The sequence below is a fragment of the Carlito syrichta genome, unplaced genomic scaffold (genome assembly GCF_000164805.1).
Source record: "Carlito syrichta isolate Samal-C Ts95f unplaced genomic scaffold, Tarsius_syrichta-2.0.1 Scaffold302408, whole genome shotgun sequence".
Lineage (NCBI taxonomy): Eukaryota > Metazoa > Chordata > Mammalia > Primates > Tarsiidae > Carlito > Carlito syrichta.
In genome coordinates this window covers 53,119-68,591 of record NW_007246504.1, presented here as the reverse complement: position 1 = coordinate 68,591, position 15,473 = coordinate 53,119, and the positions used below count along the sequence as shown (strand labels likewise).

The 15,473-nt window shown below is 49.2% G+C and overlaps 1 protein-coding gene across 1 annotated transcript in view; it reads right to left on the bottom strand.

The window, feature by feature from the left end:
• DDX24 (DEAD-box helicase 24) overlaps window positions 1–15,473 on the bottom strand; it is a 28,439-nt gene that overhangs the window by 3,371 nt on the left and 9,595 nt on the right. Inside the window, exons 2-5 of the mRNA XM_008056597.1 lie at window positions 10,854–11,357; window positions 8,776–8,929; window positions 7,982–8,497; window positions 5,538–5,613 (exon numbers count right to left, since the gene is read on the bottom strand). Of these exons, the coding sequence (XP_008054788.1) occupies window positions 5,538–5,613; window positions 7,982–8,497; window positions 8,776–8,929; window positions 10,854–11,357 (1,250 nt within the window). The remainder of the gene's footprint in view (window positions 1–5,537; window positions 5,614–7,981; window positions 8,498–8,775; window positions 8,930–10,853; window positions 11,358–15,473) is intronic.

Here is a 15,473-nt window from a genome sequence, read left to right as displayed (position 1 = left end):
TCACAGACCTCGCCCTCTCCCTCCATCCCACATGCAAGCTGGCCCCGGTTCAGCCGACTGGTGGTGTGGGCTCCCGTCCTGGGCCTCGCACGCCGGCCCAGGCCCTCCGGATCACTCAGCTGGGCCACGACAGTCACTTCTGGTTTGGTCTTTGGTCCTCCCACGCCCCCTAACCCGAGCTGCCGGTGTCACCTTCCTGAGTCTCAGCTCTGCCACAGTATGTCCCCTAGCTCAAGAAACCCTGCTGGCTCTGCTTGAACTCTGCGTGGATGACGGAGAGTCAACATGGACTGAGGGAGTAGGCTGGGCCAGGCAATTCTAAGCACTCTGCCTGTACTGCCCCATTTATGCCTCACGATGGCACGAAACACCTTATGACTGCCCGTATTTTTAGACCAGAAAGCCAAAACACAGAGAGGCTAAGGAACTCCCCGCTAGGTTGCCCTACGAAGCGGGAGAGCCAGGATTTGCACGGAAGCAGCCCAGCTGCACACACCGTTTCGGGCCCTGGGCGCCACGCCTCTGCTGCGGGACACATCATCCCGCGAACGTGCCATGGCACTGACACCCGGCCCCCTCTCCAGCGCGCACACCCTCCACCAGGCTCAAGAGTCCTCTCCACCGCGCCCAGAGAGCATCTCCGTGCCCCTCGCAGCAGCCGCTGTGTCTGCTGCTGGCAGTTCGAGGAACGAGAGCCACCCGTCAGTCTTTGCCGAGAGGACCGAGGCCCAACCCTCACCCCGACACTCGGGGCCGGCGGTGGCTGGCCGTCTCACAACCACCCGCCCGACACAGCCGTCTTCTCCCTCGGAGCCCCTGAGCACCGCCCATTTCTCTCCTCCTTCCTCTTCTGTCTCCGCGAGTCCAGATCCTCTTCGCCCTTACACGCCGAGCACCTTTCAGGAAGCACCCTCCATCCTCCCAAACGCCGACCTCCTTGAATTCGACACGCTTTTAGTAGCTCCTGCCTTCAGTTGCGTCTGTGGTCTCTCACCTCCGCTACCAGGCCTGACACTTCCTAGGGCCTGGGACTGTGCTTGGTTCATCTTGGTCTCTTCGCAAAGGCTGACCCAGCCCCGACCCAAGAAGAGGAAGAGGAGAGGCTTGCTAAAACGAGCCCGGCACTTGTAACTGAGAATCCCAGCTTCTAAAAACGGTTTGCTTGTTGCTGCCTTCACAGTACAGCTTACAGAAACACTTGTGTCCTTTTTCCTTTCTTTTCCTCATGGGCTCCCTCTATACAATGATCCAATGACCAATGGCTATAATTAAGTACATACCCGTCGCTCTCATTGGATGTGTGCTTTAAAAATTTCAGAGGCTGCCCAGGCTCGGTGGCTCAGTCTGACATCCCAGCACTTTGGGAGGCCAAGGGAGTGGATTACCTGAGCCCATGGGTTCAAGACCTGCCCGGGCAACTTGGCAAGACCTCATCTCTTCAATAAATCAAAAATTAGCCGGGCATGGTAGCATGTGCCTGTAGTTCCAGCTACTCAGAAGACTGAGGCAGAAGGATCATCGGAGCCCAGCAGGTCAATGCTGGGGTGGCCATGAGTGCGCCACTGCACTCCCACCTGGGCGACAGAGTGAGACTCCCACTCAAAAAAAAAAAAAACTCCAAAGGCTTGTTCTGGAACAAACTGCCCACAGCCTCACTGCTCAGAAGTGACCAGCACCTGGAGACCCCCGGCAAAGAGCTGATCTAGCGCCTGACCACAGCGGAAAGGCAACTGTCCAGAACAGCAACTGAGAGTGACCGCTGAACCGGGACCCGGAGCGCTGCATCCCGGACCACGCTTGTGCCCCTCACTCCCTCTTTTCCCTATGAGCCCCCTGCCCTCGGCCCACAACTTTGAAAGGGCTTCTTTGAGGCACAGGCCTGGCTTTCTGAAATAAAGTTGCCTTCCTTGTACTACAGCTCAAGCTTGTTCATCTGGGCCTGCAAGTCAAGGTGATGAGTAGCAGAGCTTGCCATCTGCAACACTGGGACACTATGAAACTCTCCTTACCCCCACCTCATGGCATCCAAGGCTTAAGGCCCAGAATCGCCCAAGGGATGTCTTTGGTTCGCCAAGGATGGCCTGAGGGCTGGCAGCCCTTAGGCAGCTTCGGGATGGGGGTTTGTCACCAGGAAGACCAACGCAGGATTAGAGGGCTGGGACTTTCAGCCCCCATCCCCCAGCCTCCAGGGAGAAGAGAGGGGTCCCAAAGGTTCAGCTGATCACCAACGGCTTAACCCATCGCGTCCGCATCACGACATGACGTTTCCAAAAAGGCCCAAAAGGACAGAGTTCCGAGAGCCTGGACAGCCGAACCTGAGGAGGTTCTTGGAGGGTGGCGCACCCAGGGGGGGCATGGAAGGTCAAGCTCCTTCCCCCACACACTGCCCTTCATTCTTCCGAGTCTATCTTAAGAAGTAAATATAAGTGAGGTGGAGTAGCCAGTATAGCTTAGAGACTGAGGAGTCTCCTGCAGGCAGGCACAGAATTAGATAATTCTGTGATAATTAGATGAACAGATGGTCGGCCATCCAGCTGGACACCATCTTATCAGGACATAACTCCCTAGAACAACACTAAGGCTGAGCAGGCACCCAAATCCAACCTTGGAATGCAGGGCGGCTGATATACTCAGCTACAGAAACCAAACAAGGCAATAAGGGAATTACTTGGAGGCACTAAGAGATGGTGCTTTCAGGAAGAAACTTAAACCATGGAACAACTGTACAACAGTAACTTTTACCATTATCTCGAGATTTTTACAGGATACAAGTAAGCTCAGAAGTAGACGAGAAGAATAGAAACTTGTGATCAACAGACTGCAATCACCACGTAACACACAGGTTGAGAAATAGGCTCCATAATTATCACTAAGAAAATACATAAAACACTCAGATAACAGCAGGTCAGCACTTTTCTCTTTAAGACACCCACGCTCTTTCTTGAGCGTGGTTTTTCTAATATAATCTGTCTTCAACTATATTTTGGACTCGTCCAGAAATTCTCCTGTGTGGTGAAGTCAAGAGCCCACGGAACGGCTATGCCCCACTCCACCAAGCATCAAGAAGCACTTCCCTGAACTCTGTGAGCTGCTCTAGCAAATTAAGTGAACCCAAAGAAGCAGTCGTAGGAACCCAACTTAAAAACAGGTGGTCGGAAGATCCAGAGGCTCAACCTGTGACTGACATCTACACAGGAGGGGAGGTGAAGAGACCCTTAACCGTGGAATATGAGGCTATTTCCAGGAAGGCCGCATCAGAACTGAACTGCACTAGAGGACGTTCAGCGGGTGTCCTCTGCGTGTGTGCAGGGCCAGCCCTCCCTCCCCACATTTGTTCACAGGAATCGTCCACCCTGGTTACTGTGGACTGAGAGAAGAAACACTTCATGAGACTGTGATTTTGCTCCCCCACTGAAACAGGACCCTACAAGCTTTTTAAAAGCACAAAGAGGAAAAATAAAAGCAAAGCCATAAGAGCCACCACTTACCCATTCACTGAGAACCTATACTGTGCTACCTGCTTCATGAGCACAAGCTCCCAATTAATTCACAGGATAACCCCACGGGGTAGGTAGCATTATTGCTTCCAGTTCGCAAATAATGACCCTGAAACCACAGGTGCCAAATAACTGGCCTGAAGCTAACCAACCATGAAGCAGCAGACTGAGGATTTCAACCCTGGCTGCCTTGCTCTGGAGGCCATATTCCTAACTACAATGCTGTGCTAACATGCACAACGTGCACACACGCATATCACTGCTACTACCAACAGCAGCTGACGTTTAGGAACAATATGTCAGGTGGCTTCCTAAGCTCTTTGTACCTAGTATCTTATTTTTACCTTAATGTTGACGAAAAAGCCAAAATTGTAAAACATTTTTAAGGCCAGGCACAGTGGCTCACGCCTATAATCCCAGCACTTTGGTAGGCCAACTTAAGAGGATTGCCTGAGCCCACGGGTTCGAGACCAGGCTGGGCAACTTGGTGAGACCTCATCTCTACAATAAATCAAAAAATTAGCCAGGCGTGGTGGCGAGTACCTGTAGTTCCAGCTCCTTGGAAGGCTGAGGCGGAAGGATCACCTAAACCCAGCAGGTTGAGGCTGCGGTGGCTGTGAGCATGCCACGGCACTCCAGGCTGGGTGACAGAGTGAGACTCCAACTCAAAAACAAATTTTTTTTTTTAAAGAGGCTGCTTTGAGCCAAATGAGTAACCATAGCCCGGGATATATTAGGATGTATTGAGAACATGTGTCCAACGTGGTCAGGTTACAGCTTGGTTTTACACATTACAGGAAGACAGACATTACATGCAAAGACATAAATCAATATATGTAAGGTACACATTGGTTTGGTCGGGAAAGACAGGAACATCCCAAAGAGGGATCCTTAGAGTTTATAGGTGGATTCAAAGATTTTTCAAATCAGCAACTGCTTTAAAGATTTAAACTTTGTCTAAAGAATTTGAAGTTGGCAGAAAAAAATGCTTGGGTTAAGTTAAGGAGGGTTATGGAGTACAAGGTTCCTGTTAGGTAGATGAAGTCTATAAGTAGCAGGTAGATGGTAAACGTCTCCTTTGAGTTTAAAAGATGTCAGACTCTTGATTAAGTCTCTGCTGGACCTGGGAAAGAGGTATGGAAGGGGATTCTCTACAGACAAAATTTTCTCAAGAGATGCTTTTGTAGGGCCATTGTGAAATATGTCAAAGAAATACATTTTGATGTAAAAGTTTTATTTTCTTTAGGGCCTACTACCTGTCATGTGATGCTATACCTGAGTCAGGCTGGCGTCTGCTACCTTATTTCCAGGGTCTGTTTTGTCAGTCTTATGATCTCGATTTTAATGTTAAGGCCAGTCGTGCTTAACTCCAGAAGGGGTGGGGCATAATAAGATATGTCTGACCTACTTTTCTGCCATAGCCTAGAATTTAGTTTTTAAGGTTTCTTTTGAACCAGAGGGGGTTCGTGTGGTTGGTGGAGGGACTTAGAGTTTTATTTCTGGTCTAAAACACGAAACCCAGGCAGTGGGAACTCTAGTAACGGCCACACACACCAGATGAGAAAACAGAGAGAGAGCGTAAACGACTTGCTCAAGATCAACTCCGCGGGGATCTGAACCCAGAGACTCTTGCCTGCCACACACTTCTGCTTCTCTACACCACGGAAACCACTCTAGATGCTTCACCCTCTATGCCCATTTCTCGTGGAAGAAACTATGACTCTAACCTGTCAGTATCAAGCAGCCTGGAGAGAAGGACTCCTTGACATCAGACACCAAGAAGGTTTTTAGAGACTAGCTCTCAGCAGAGTTCCAAAGGTGGCAGCAGTGGACACCTGGTGCCAGTGGGTGTGTTCTCTGCTGCAGAAGGCCTTGGGCCCTACAACTCCTTCTCTCTCTCCCAACCTTTGCTTTAGAAAGCGGTATGAGTGACCTGGCCCAGGACACAGTCTGAGGAGGTCCTGAGAACATGCAACCAACAGGGAGACAGATTCCCCATTCAGTGTGGGCAGATGCCTATGAATTCCCAGATACCCCTACCTGGTAATGGATAACATGCTGGACTTGAGGGATATCCAGACCCCGGGCTGCTACGTCTGTTGCCAAGAGAACACAGCTGTGGTGGAGAGAGAAAGCTCATTAATAACTGCAACTAACAGCTGTCAGGAACCCAGCCCTCACCAACTACTGAGCACTCTAAACACTACACCCTTTGCAACACCCTTCAGGTTAACACGGTTATCTCCCCCTTCCAGATAACGGAGGCTCAGAGAAATTCACTCCCTAGGACACACGTGTACAGGGTTTTCCAGCTGTGAAGTCTGGGCCCAAACTGGGACTCAGCCCAACCCACACGCCCTGCTCTGCCTTGACAAAAGACCCCTCCAGAGAACTCAGTCAGGCTGTACACACTCCCGTCAATCCCTTGCTCTCGCTTCCCCAGGCACCGCCCCTTAGCTGCACAACTGCCTCACTCTTCCCCAGCCGTGCAGGCAGGCTTGCAACTCCAAGCCTGCGTGCTTGCTGTTCTCCAGGCCCGAAAGGGTCTTCCCTCAGGACCCGCGTGGCTCACTCCATCGCTTTCCTCAGCTCTCTGCTCCAATCGCACCACAGCACAGAGGTTTCGAGGCTCCTGTCCCCAGCCCTGCGCAACTTACTTCTTGGCTCTGACCACCACCCGACACTGTGGGCTTACTTGACCATTCACCTCCCTCCACTACGACGTCAAACACACGAAAGCAAAGACCTTGCGTCACCGACTGCTGTATGACCGGCACCTAGAACAGTGCCCGGCTGTTAGCCTGTGATAAGTAAGTGCAGGGTGATGTTTCTTAAGGTGTGGTTCAAGGAAAAGTCAAAAGCACCTGTGGCATGCCTTACAGCATTAAAATTCTGGCCCTTCAGGGCTCCTGCTCTCAGTGCTTCTGACCTATGGTTGGAAAACGGGATGCAAATTAAAAGTTGGCAAAACGTGAAACTACTGCTCTAAGTCAAGGTCTGCCAACTTTCTCTGAAAAGTGTCAGATGACACTTCCAATATAGTATCTACGGTGACTATTCAACGCTGCCATTTTAGTGCAAAATGCAGCTACATACAACATATAAATGGGTCTTTCTGTGTTCCAATAAAAGTTTACTATAAAAACAGGCACCAAAGCTACCTGGAAGGCTCAGGCAAGAGAATCACTTGAGTTCAGGAGTTGAGTTCAGCCTAGTAAGATCCTGTCCCTTAAAGAAAAAAAAGGCACAGGCAAGATCTGGCATGCAGGCTGTAGTTTGCCAGGCCCCTCTCTAAGCTAAGTCATCTCAAACCACTCACATTTATCAATATTCAAAAAGAGATAAATCAAACACTTGTTCTAGAAACTAATCACCTGTAAACTGACAAAACTCTGTCAAGTAAAAGCCAGTTCAACTTCCCAATCGCACCCTGCTCTCCGAGCACCAGTCTGGTCCAGAGGCGGAAGGACAAAGCGCATGAGCTCTGGGGTCTGACAGACTTGTCTGAGACCCAGCCCTACCACCTCCAGGCAGAGAAATCTTGGGCACATTTTTCTAGAGCTCATTTCTATCATCTATAAAATTAAAATATGAGGCAGGGCGCAGTGGCTCACGCCTATAATCCCAGCACTTAGGGAGGCCAAGGTAAGAGGCCAAGGTAAGAGGACTGCCTGAGCTCACCGGTTCAAGACCAGCCTGGGCAATTTGGTGAGACCTCATCTCTACAATAAATCAAAAAATTAGCCGGGTGTGGGGGTGTATGCCTGTAGTTCTAACTACTTGGAAAGCTGAGGTGGAAGTATCACCTGAGCCCAGCAGGTCGAGGCTGCGGTGGTCATGAGTGTGCCACTACACTCCAGCCTGGGTGACAGAGTAAGACTCCAACTCGAAAATGAATAAATAAATAAAGCAAGCTAACATTTAGCAAGCACTTATGTGCCAGAGACTCTTCCAAATACCTTACGTGCATGAATTCACAATCACTTAAACCTCATAACAACCCTATGAAGTAGCTTCTATCTAAGTAAAGAGAAAACTGAAGCGCAAAGTTACATAACTTGACCAGCTGAGAAGTGACAAAGCCAGGATGTGATCTCAGGCATTCTGGTTCCAGAATCTGTACCCTCGACCATTCATCTATTCTGCTTCTTCTCAAGGATGTTAGGAGAGTGAATGACTAGCACATGATAACGTCATCTGGACTGCCAGCACAGGACCTCATCTACTGTCCAGGTACTCACTGACAGTAGGTATTGTCACCCTTATTCATCATAGTGGAAGTTTCTGTAGGGCACCAACAGCAGCCAAATCCATTAAGTGAGGGTGACCCTGCCAAATGCTACTGCAGCGGGGGGACAGTACAGGCCACCTTCTGCTCATTAGGACCCTACGGCAGAAGATGGCTTCCTCACCATTTCCCCACCATCCCGGCGCCCTCAGCCCAGGGGCTACAAGCTGGGCCTCTGGGGACAGGCCTAACTTACTCTTGCAGGCAGGCAAACTGCTCCAGGTTTCGGAGCCTCTGCTTCTGGTGCATACAGGCATGCAAGGTCAATGGCATGATGTCCAGGACTTTGAGGAGCCCAGAGAGGCGTTTGATGCAAGAAATGCTGTTGGCAAACACTAGGGTGCGGCCTGGGTACTGCATCAGGAAGTAGTACAGGAAGAAGTCTTTCTCATCAGTCTCACAATGGATCTTGGTCTCTGTCAGCGACTCAACCGTGGCCTCATGCCTCGTGAGGTCAACGACCTTGGGCTTGCCTCTCATGCCAATCCTCTGCACGAGGAGATCGAGTTTGGCTGTCTTGTCCATCTTCTTGGCGTGCTTCTTCTGAAGGATTCGAGCAGGAGCTTGATGTATCAGGGTCAGGGTGGCAGAAAAAACAAGCGTTTGCCTCTCTGGGTTGTACTGGGAGTCATTCAGCATCTCCAGAAGCTGTGAGAGCTCGGCAAAATGGCCTTTCTCAACCATGCGGTCAGCCTCATCCACCACCAGGCACCTGCAGATCCAGGCAGACCACAGCCCCGGTCAGTGGCAGAGAAGAGGAATCACCGACAGCACCCCAACCACACCCTCTCTCTCCACACACACCACCCTCACCAGCACCCCTGGGGCCTCGATGACTCTCCTTCACGCACGTGAGGCTCTCTGAAGGTCAGGGTCTGGATGGCACCAGATGATGGCACCTTGCAAGGGGAAGAGGCACTGCACACATCCTGTCACCCAAGGCTCCGTCCAGAAAAGGGGAGGAGGAGAAGGAGAGGCATCAGCTCTCACCTGAGCTGACGAAGGCTGCTCAGATGAGGGTGCTTTTCTTTCACGAGCTCCCATAGTCGGCCGGGAGTGGCCACCACAATCTCAGGACAGCGGCTGAGCATCCTCTGCTGTTTCTGAGTCGACATTCCCCCAACCAAAATAGCAGTTTTGATTCCTGTGGGACAGAAAACATAAAGGACACTGTCAGTCAGCCTCGCTGATTATTCTCTTGCACGGCTAACACAGACACCGCAAGAGGGGTGGAGTCATTAGCACAGCTTCCTGCGCCTGAAAGGGCGCGAAGGAGCTAGCCGAGCCAGACTGCTTGTGCCACTCCTATGGGGCTACCAAGCCTTCTGTGATTTGTGTCCTATTTCTCCAATCTATTCCAATCTGTTCTTTCTTTCTTTTTTTGAGTTGGGAGTCTCACTCCGTCACCCAGGCTGGAGTGCAGCGGCCGCTCCCGGCCACCGCAGCCTTGACCTGCTGGGCTCTGGCGATCCTTCCGGCTCCGCCTTCCAAGTAACTGGAACTACAGGAGCGCGCTACCACGCCTGGCTAATTTTTTGATTTATTGTAGAGATGAAGTCTCACCAAGTTGCCCAGGCGGGTCTCGAACCCGCGGGCTCAGGCCATCCACTCACCTCGACCCCCCAAAGCGCTAGGATTACAGGTTGAGCCCAGCCTAATCTGTTCTTTCTATTCTTGCCCCTCCAACCACAGCAAGAGGGCTGGACTTGAACCCAGGCATGTTGACCTCCAAAGCGCTGGGAAAACTGAGCAGGGCTGCACCACAATGCTGGTAAGGATGTTACCTGCAGCTGTGACACACCCCCCCTAGAAGCCGTCCCCACACCCTCAGCCAATCTGAAGCTCCTCCAATGCCAGTGTTCTGCTGTCCTCCCTGGTGAACTTCCCACGGTATCCAAGTGTGGGGATGAACACACAGGATCATGCTACTTACGTGCGTAGCAATGTCCCTGGCACAGGGGAATAACAACTTACCCTTTTGTGATAAAATTAAATTCCCACATGCAGCCCTTCCCAAAAGGAACTTCCTGGGAGAATTAAATTCTAATGATTTAGGGCAGGGGTCGGCAAACTAATACTTAAAGAGTCACAAAGTAAACGTTATTGGCCCTATGGGTGGGATTGTATCTGTTTAAACAACTGAACTCTACTCAGCGTTGCCTTTTCAATACAAAATCAGCCTTAGACAATATTAAACCAAATGAGCATGGTTGTTTTTCAGTACAACCGTAGGAAAACCAGCAGTCTGTCACCCCTGCCCTAAGCAGCTACTGTATCCAATAAACTAACTTCCTCGGCATCTACAATGGCAGCAGCTATACATCATCCTTGGAAGAACTGAGACAATGTCACTCAATTACAGTTAGGCCCTACATGAGCCTTCAAGTTGTGAGTTTTCAAAGATGTGAGTGACTTTCTGTTCGCATGTCCAGTCACTTAACTCAGTTCACATGTCTGGCAAACACTGTCGCGTGTGTGGAAGGTACTGCACTGTAAGATTAAAAATGTTTTATTTTTACAGCCGGGCTTGGTGGTTCAGCCTGTAATCCCTGCATTGTGGGAGCCCACAGGCTCGAGACCAGCCCAGAAAACTTGGCAAGACCCCGTCTCTACAATAAATCCAAAATTATCCAGGCGTGGTAGTACACATCGGTAGTTCTGGCTACTTGGAAGGCTGAAGCAGAAGGATCGTTGGAGCCCAGCAGGTCAATGCTAGAATGGCCGTGAGTGTGCCATGGCACTCCAGCCTGGGCAACAGAGTATGACTCCAACTCAAAAAAAAAAGTTTTATTTTTTGTTTGTATTATTTGTGTGAAAACTCTATTAAAGTATTATACAGCCAACTGTGTTAGTTAGGTACGTAGGCTAACATTGGCAGACTTAAGAATAGGCTCTCGGAACGAGACTCATTTGTATGCAGGGGACTTACTGTAATTTTCCGAAGGGCTTAATTTGTTGACAGATGGGAAAGGCTTCCCCTAGAGGGCAGGGGCATAGTTCATTCATCTCCACCACCCAGCATTTAGGATTTTCTCGGGAAATATTTGTAAAATGGAAAGAAACCTCACCTGTAAACCTGGCCACAGCATCAATGTGCTGTTTGACCTGGACAGCCAGCTCTCGGGTGGGAGTGAGAACCAGTCCCAGCAGAGGATGCTTGAGTTGTACGTTACAAGGGGCACTACTGTCACCCAATTCTTGCTGCACCTTTCCGGTTTGCTCTTCCCCAAGCGTTTCTTCTTCATCCTCGCTCTGTCTGGGGACGGGCTTCTCCGTGATCAAGGAAGAAGGCCCTTCACCAGCATCATCATCACAGAGGGGCAGCGTCTGGCCTGAAGCGGTGCCTCCCGTCTCGGCGCTGGCCTGGCTGGGTGCTGGTCCAGCCTCGGCGCCAGGCTCACCGGGCAGTGCCTCACTCTGAACGCCAACCTCACCAGGCGACTCGCCAGACTCAGCTCCAGCCTCTCCCGGTGGTGCTTCCGTGCTACCTGGGAGAGGAGCAGGCTTCCTTTCCTGCCACTGCAGCACTGCATGGATCACAGGGATGGCAAAGGCAAGAGTCTTCCCACTTCCTTAGAAGGAAACACAAAGCAAAACGTGAATCCACAGACACAGGCTTCTTTTTGCTGAAAGTCTTTCTTTCGCACAGAGTAAGCGAACCGAAGACAGCCAAGTACCGCTCTGACCTGCCCAAGGCTCCACCACTCTGCGCAGGTTCCCCGGGGCAACAAGAGAGAACGTGCGACTCAGAAGCCCAAGGAAACATCTGGCAGACTGGAGGCTGATGACACCAGTGACAAGCTACTAGCATCCAAGCTATGAAACCATAAAGAAATAAAAAGCGAGGTTTGCGTGTGTGTTTTGTTGTTGCAAGGACCAATACAATGTAGGAGCATATCAATCTACACAATACTTTCCTAAAACCTCTCTTTGGTGAGGAAGGAGTAAGTAAAAGTTTCTTAGTTTTTAGGAAAATTTAAATATAACAACTTTTCCTATGCCTGAACATTTTCACACTTGCCTTTGAACATATATAGGAGGCCGAGGTGAGAGGACTGCCTGAACCCATGGGTTCGAGGCCAGCCTGGGCAATTTGGTGAGACCTCATCTCTACAATAAATCAAAAAAATCAGTTGGGCATGGTGACGTGTGCCTGTAGTTCCAGCTACTTAGAAAGCTGAGGTGAAAGCTGAGCTGACCTGAGTCTAGCAGGTCGAGCCTGCAGTGGCCGTGAGGGTACCACTGCACTCCAGCATGGGCGACAGAGTGAGATTCCAACTCAAAAAAAAAAAAAGAACATAACGGAGCCCAAATTCATGTCATCTGAGTGGTCAAAACATACAAAAACAAGATATCTCAAGCTGAGAATTTAAAGTAGTTCCAAAGTGATAGTGCCCCAATAAGAAACAAACACATGCTCTCTGGAGGAAGACATCTTTATCATAGGTCTCAAAGAATTTTCACAAGTAATTTCCAAAGGAAATAAGCAGCTTTCAGTAAAAATATAACCAATTGGCAAGGAGAGCGTGCCACTGCACTCCAGTCTGGGTGACAGAGTGAGACTCCAACTCAAAAAAATATATATATCTAGAGAGAGAGAGACATACAAATCTACACGTATATGTCTATATGTCTCTCTATATAAAATCAATCACACAGAGAAATAAGGTACTATAAGCAAGAACCGTAAGAAAAAGAGGGCTGGGCTCGGTGGCTCAGACTGTAATCCCAGAACTTTGGGAGGCCAAGGTGAGTGGACTGCCTGAGTCCTAGGGTTTGAGACCAGCCTAGGTAACTTGGTGAGACTTCATCTCTACAATAAATCAAAAATGAGCTGGGCATGGTAGCATGTGCCTGTAGTTCCGGCTTTTTGGAAGGCTGAGATGGAAAGATCACCAGAGCCCAGCAACTCAACGCTGGGGTGGTCGTGAATGTGCTGCTGCACTCCAGCCTGGGCGACGGAGACTAAACTCAAAAAGAAAAAATAATAATAATCAGCCAGGCGTGGAAGCGCACGCCTGTACAGTTCCAGCTACTTGGAAGGCTGAGGCGGAAGGACAGCCTAAACCCGCAGGTCAACGCTGGGGTAGTCATGAGTATGCTACTGCACTCCAGCCCGGGCAATGGAGTGAGAATCCAACTAAAAAAAAAAAAAAAAAAATTAAATAAAGGGCAAAATCAGACCCATAAAACTTCAGGTAAGAAAAACAGCAGATTTTCCATCAGAAAAAAATAAAAGCCAAAAAAACTAATAATCTATAACTCTACATTCAGCAAAAATTCTCTCTTAAAAAAATGTGAATAAAAGCTTTCTTAGGGATACAAAAGCTGAAATAATTAGCCAGCAGCAGATCTGGACAATAAGAAATATTAAGTCTTTCATACAAAAAAGATCACTATATGCCAAAGAGATACACAAAGGAACGAAGAACGCCAGAAATAATGACTAGAGGCCAGTCAGGCATGGGGACTCATGTCTGTGACCTTAGTACTGTGGGAGGCTAAGATGGGAGAATGAATCCCCTGAGCCTGAGAGTCGAGATCGGCCTAGGCAACACAGCAAGACCTCGTCTCCACAAAAAGTAAAACACTTAGCCCGTCTGTGGTGATGCATGCTTACAGTCCCGAGGCAGAGCAGCTGGCACAGATCGATGAATGTCCAGCAGACAGGTGTTAGAAAGAATGTCCATTCCTCCCGCCAGAGACGAAGACACGTCACCTTCTCTGGAGCAGCGATCACCGGGTTCTACCCTCTTTGGCATTTCCACATCGTGAGGATATGTAAAGGCCGTTTGGCAAAGCAAAAGCAGGCTTTGCTTCTCTCTCGTCCATGCCAGCTCGGGCATGTCTGTCTTTCGCCTCTTTCTCTAATAAACTCTGCTGGCCATGCTAACATTCATTTTCAGGCTGAGGCAGAAGGATCGCCTGGCCTAGGAGACTGAGGCTGCAGCAAGCTGTGATCGTGCCACGCACTCCAGTCTAGGTGACAGAGTGAGACCCTGACTCAAAAAAGAAAAAAAAAAGGTGAACTACATAGGTGTTGACAAGAAGTCAAACTCTGAAAAATATTGGAAGAGGTTTATTCTGCGCCAAAGATGAGTGACTATGGCCTGGGGTTCAGTTTCAAGAGGTTCCGAGAACGTGTGGCCAAGGGGGGCGGGGCTGCAGCCTTACACACCTCAGGAAAACAGACGTTTACAGGAAACGCTGACTCTGTCGAAAGAATCTGAAGTCAGTAGAAAGAAATGCTTGAGTTACGATAAGGAGGGCTGTGGAAGCCAAAGGTCTTGGTACGGAGATGAAGACTCTAAGCAGCTTCAGAGAAAGTATTGCGAAAGGAGATTCTCAACAGATCCAAATTTCCTCAAGAGCCAGCTTGCAGAGCCATCCCAAAAGGTGTCAAATAAATATATTCTGGGTGAAATATTTTTATATCCTATAGGGCCTGTTATCTGTCACGTGATGCCATGCCAGAGTCAGGTTCGAATTTGGTATCTTATTTCCACAGAGCATTTTTCAGTCTTATTTTAAGGTTAATCCGAGTCAGTTGGGCCAAAGCACCAAAGGAGAGCGGGTCCAACGAGGCTCCTTTCCCGTCACAGCCTGGAATTTAGTTTTACAGGTTTTGCTTGGCCATGAGGGAGTCCATTCCGTTGGTTGGAGAGCTCAGGATTTTATTTTTGGTTTACATTCATATATTAAAAACTTTTATTATCTAAATCTCTTTTAAAATAATTGTCAGCCGGGCTTGGTGGCTCAGCCTGTAATCCCGCGCTTTGGGAGGCTGAGGTGAGTGGATTGCCTGAGCCCGGGGGTTCGAGACCCGCCTGGGCAACTTGGCGAGACCTCATCTCTACCATAAATCAAAAATTAGCCGGGCGTGGTAACGCACGCCTGTAGTTCTGGCTACTTGGAAGGTTGAGGCGGAAGGATAACCGGAGCCCAGCAGGTCGAGGCTGCGGTGGCCGGGAGTGGCCACTGCACTCCAGTCTGCGTGACAGAGTGAGACTCTGACTCAAAAAATAAAAATTAAAAAATAAAAATTAAAAAATTAAATAAAATAATTGTCTGGGAGGGGAGGGGAAGGGAGATGGGATTAACGGTAGTAAATATCTGTCTGGGGAAGGGGAGACACCTCTTATCAACAAGGTTGCCTGAACAAAGCATATTGGTATACCTAACCCTTAACTGTACCCCACAATATCATAATAAAAAATATTGATTATAAAAAAATAAAAAATAAAAATAATTGTCTAGGCCAGGTGCAGTGGCTCAAGCCTGTAATCCCAGCACTTTGGGAGGCTGAGGTGAGAGGATTGGCCTCACCCCTTGGGTTCAAGACCAGCCTGGGTAACTTGGTGAGACCTCATCTCTACAATAAACCAACAAATTAGCCAGACATGGTATCGCGTGCCTGTAGTTCTGGCTACTTGGAAGGCTGAGGCAGAAGGATCGCCAGAGCCCGGCAGGTCGACACTGGGGTGGCCATGAGCGTGCCATCATACTCCAGCCTGGGCAATGGAGTGAGACTCCAACTCAAAAAATAATAAGAATAAAAATGTATTTTGGAATTTCTTACACATGTAGAAGTAAAGCATAAAACAAAAGTACAAAGGAAGGGAGATATAGAAATATACTCTTTTTTTTTTTTTAGTTGGAGTCTCACTCTGTCGCCCAGACTAGAGTGC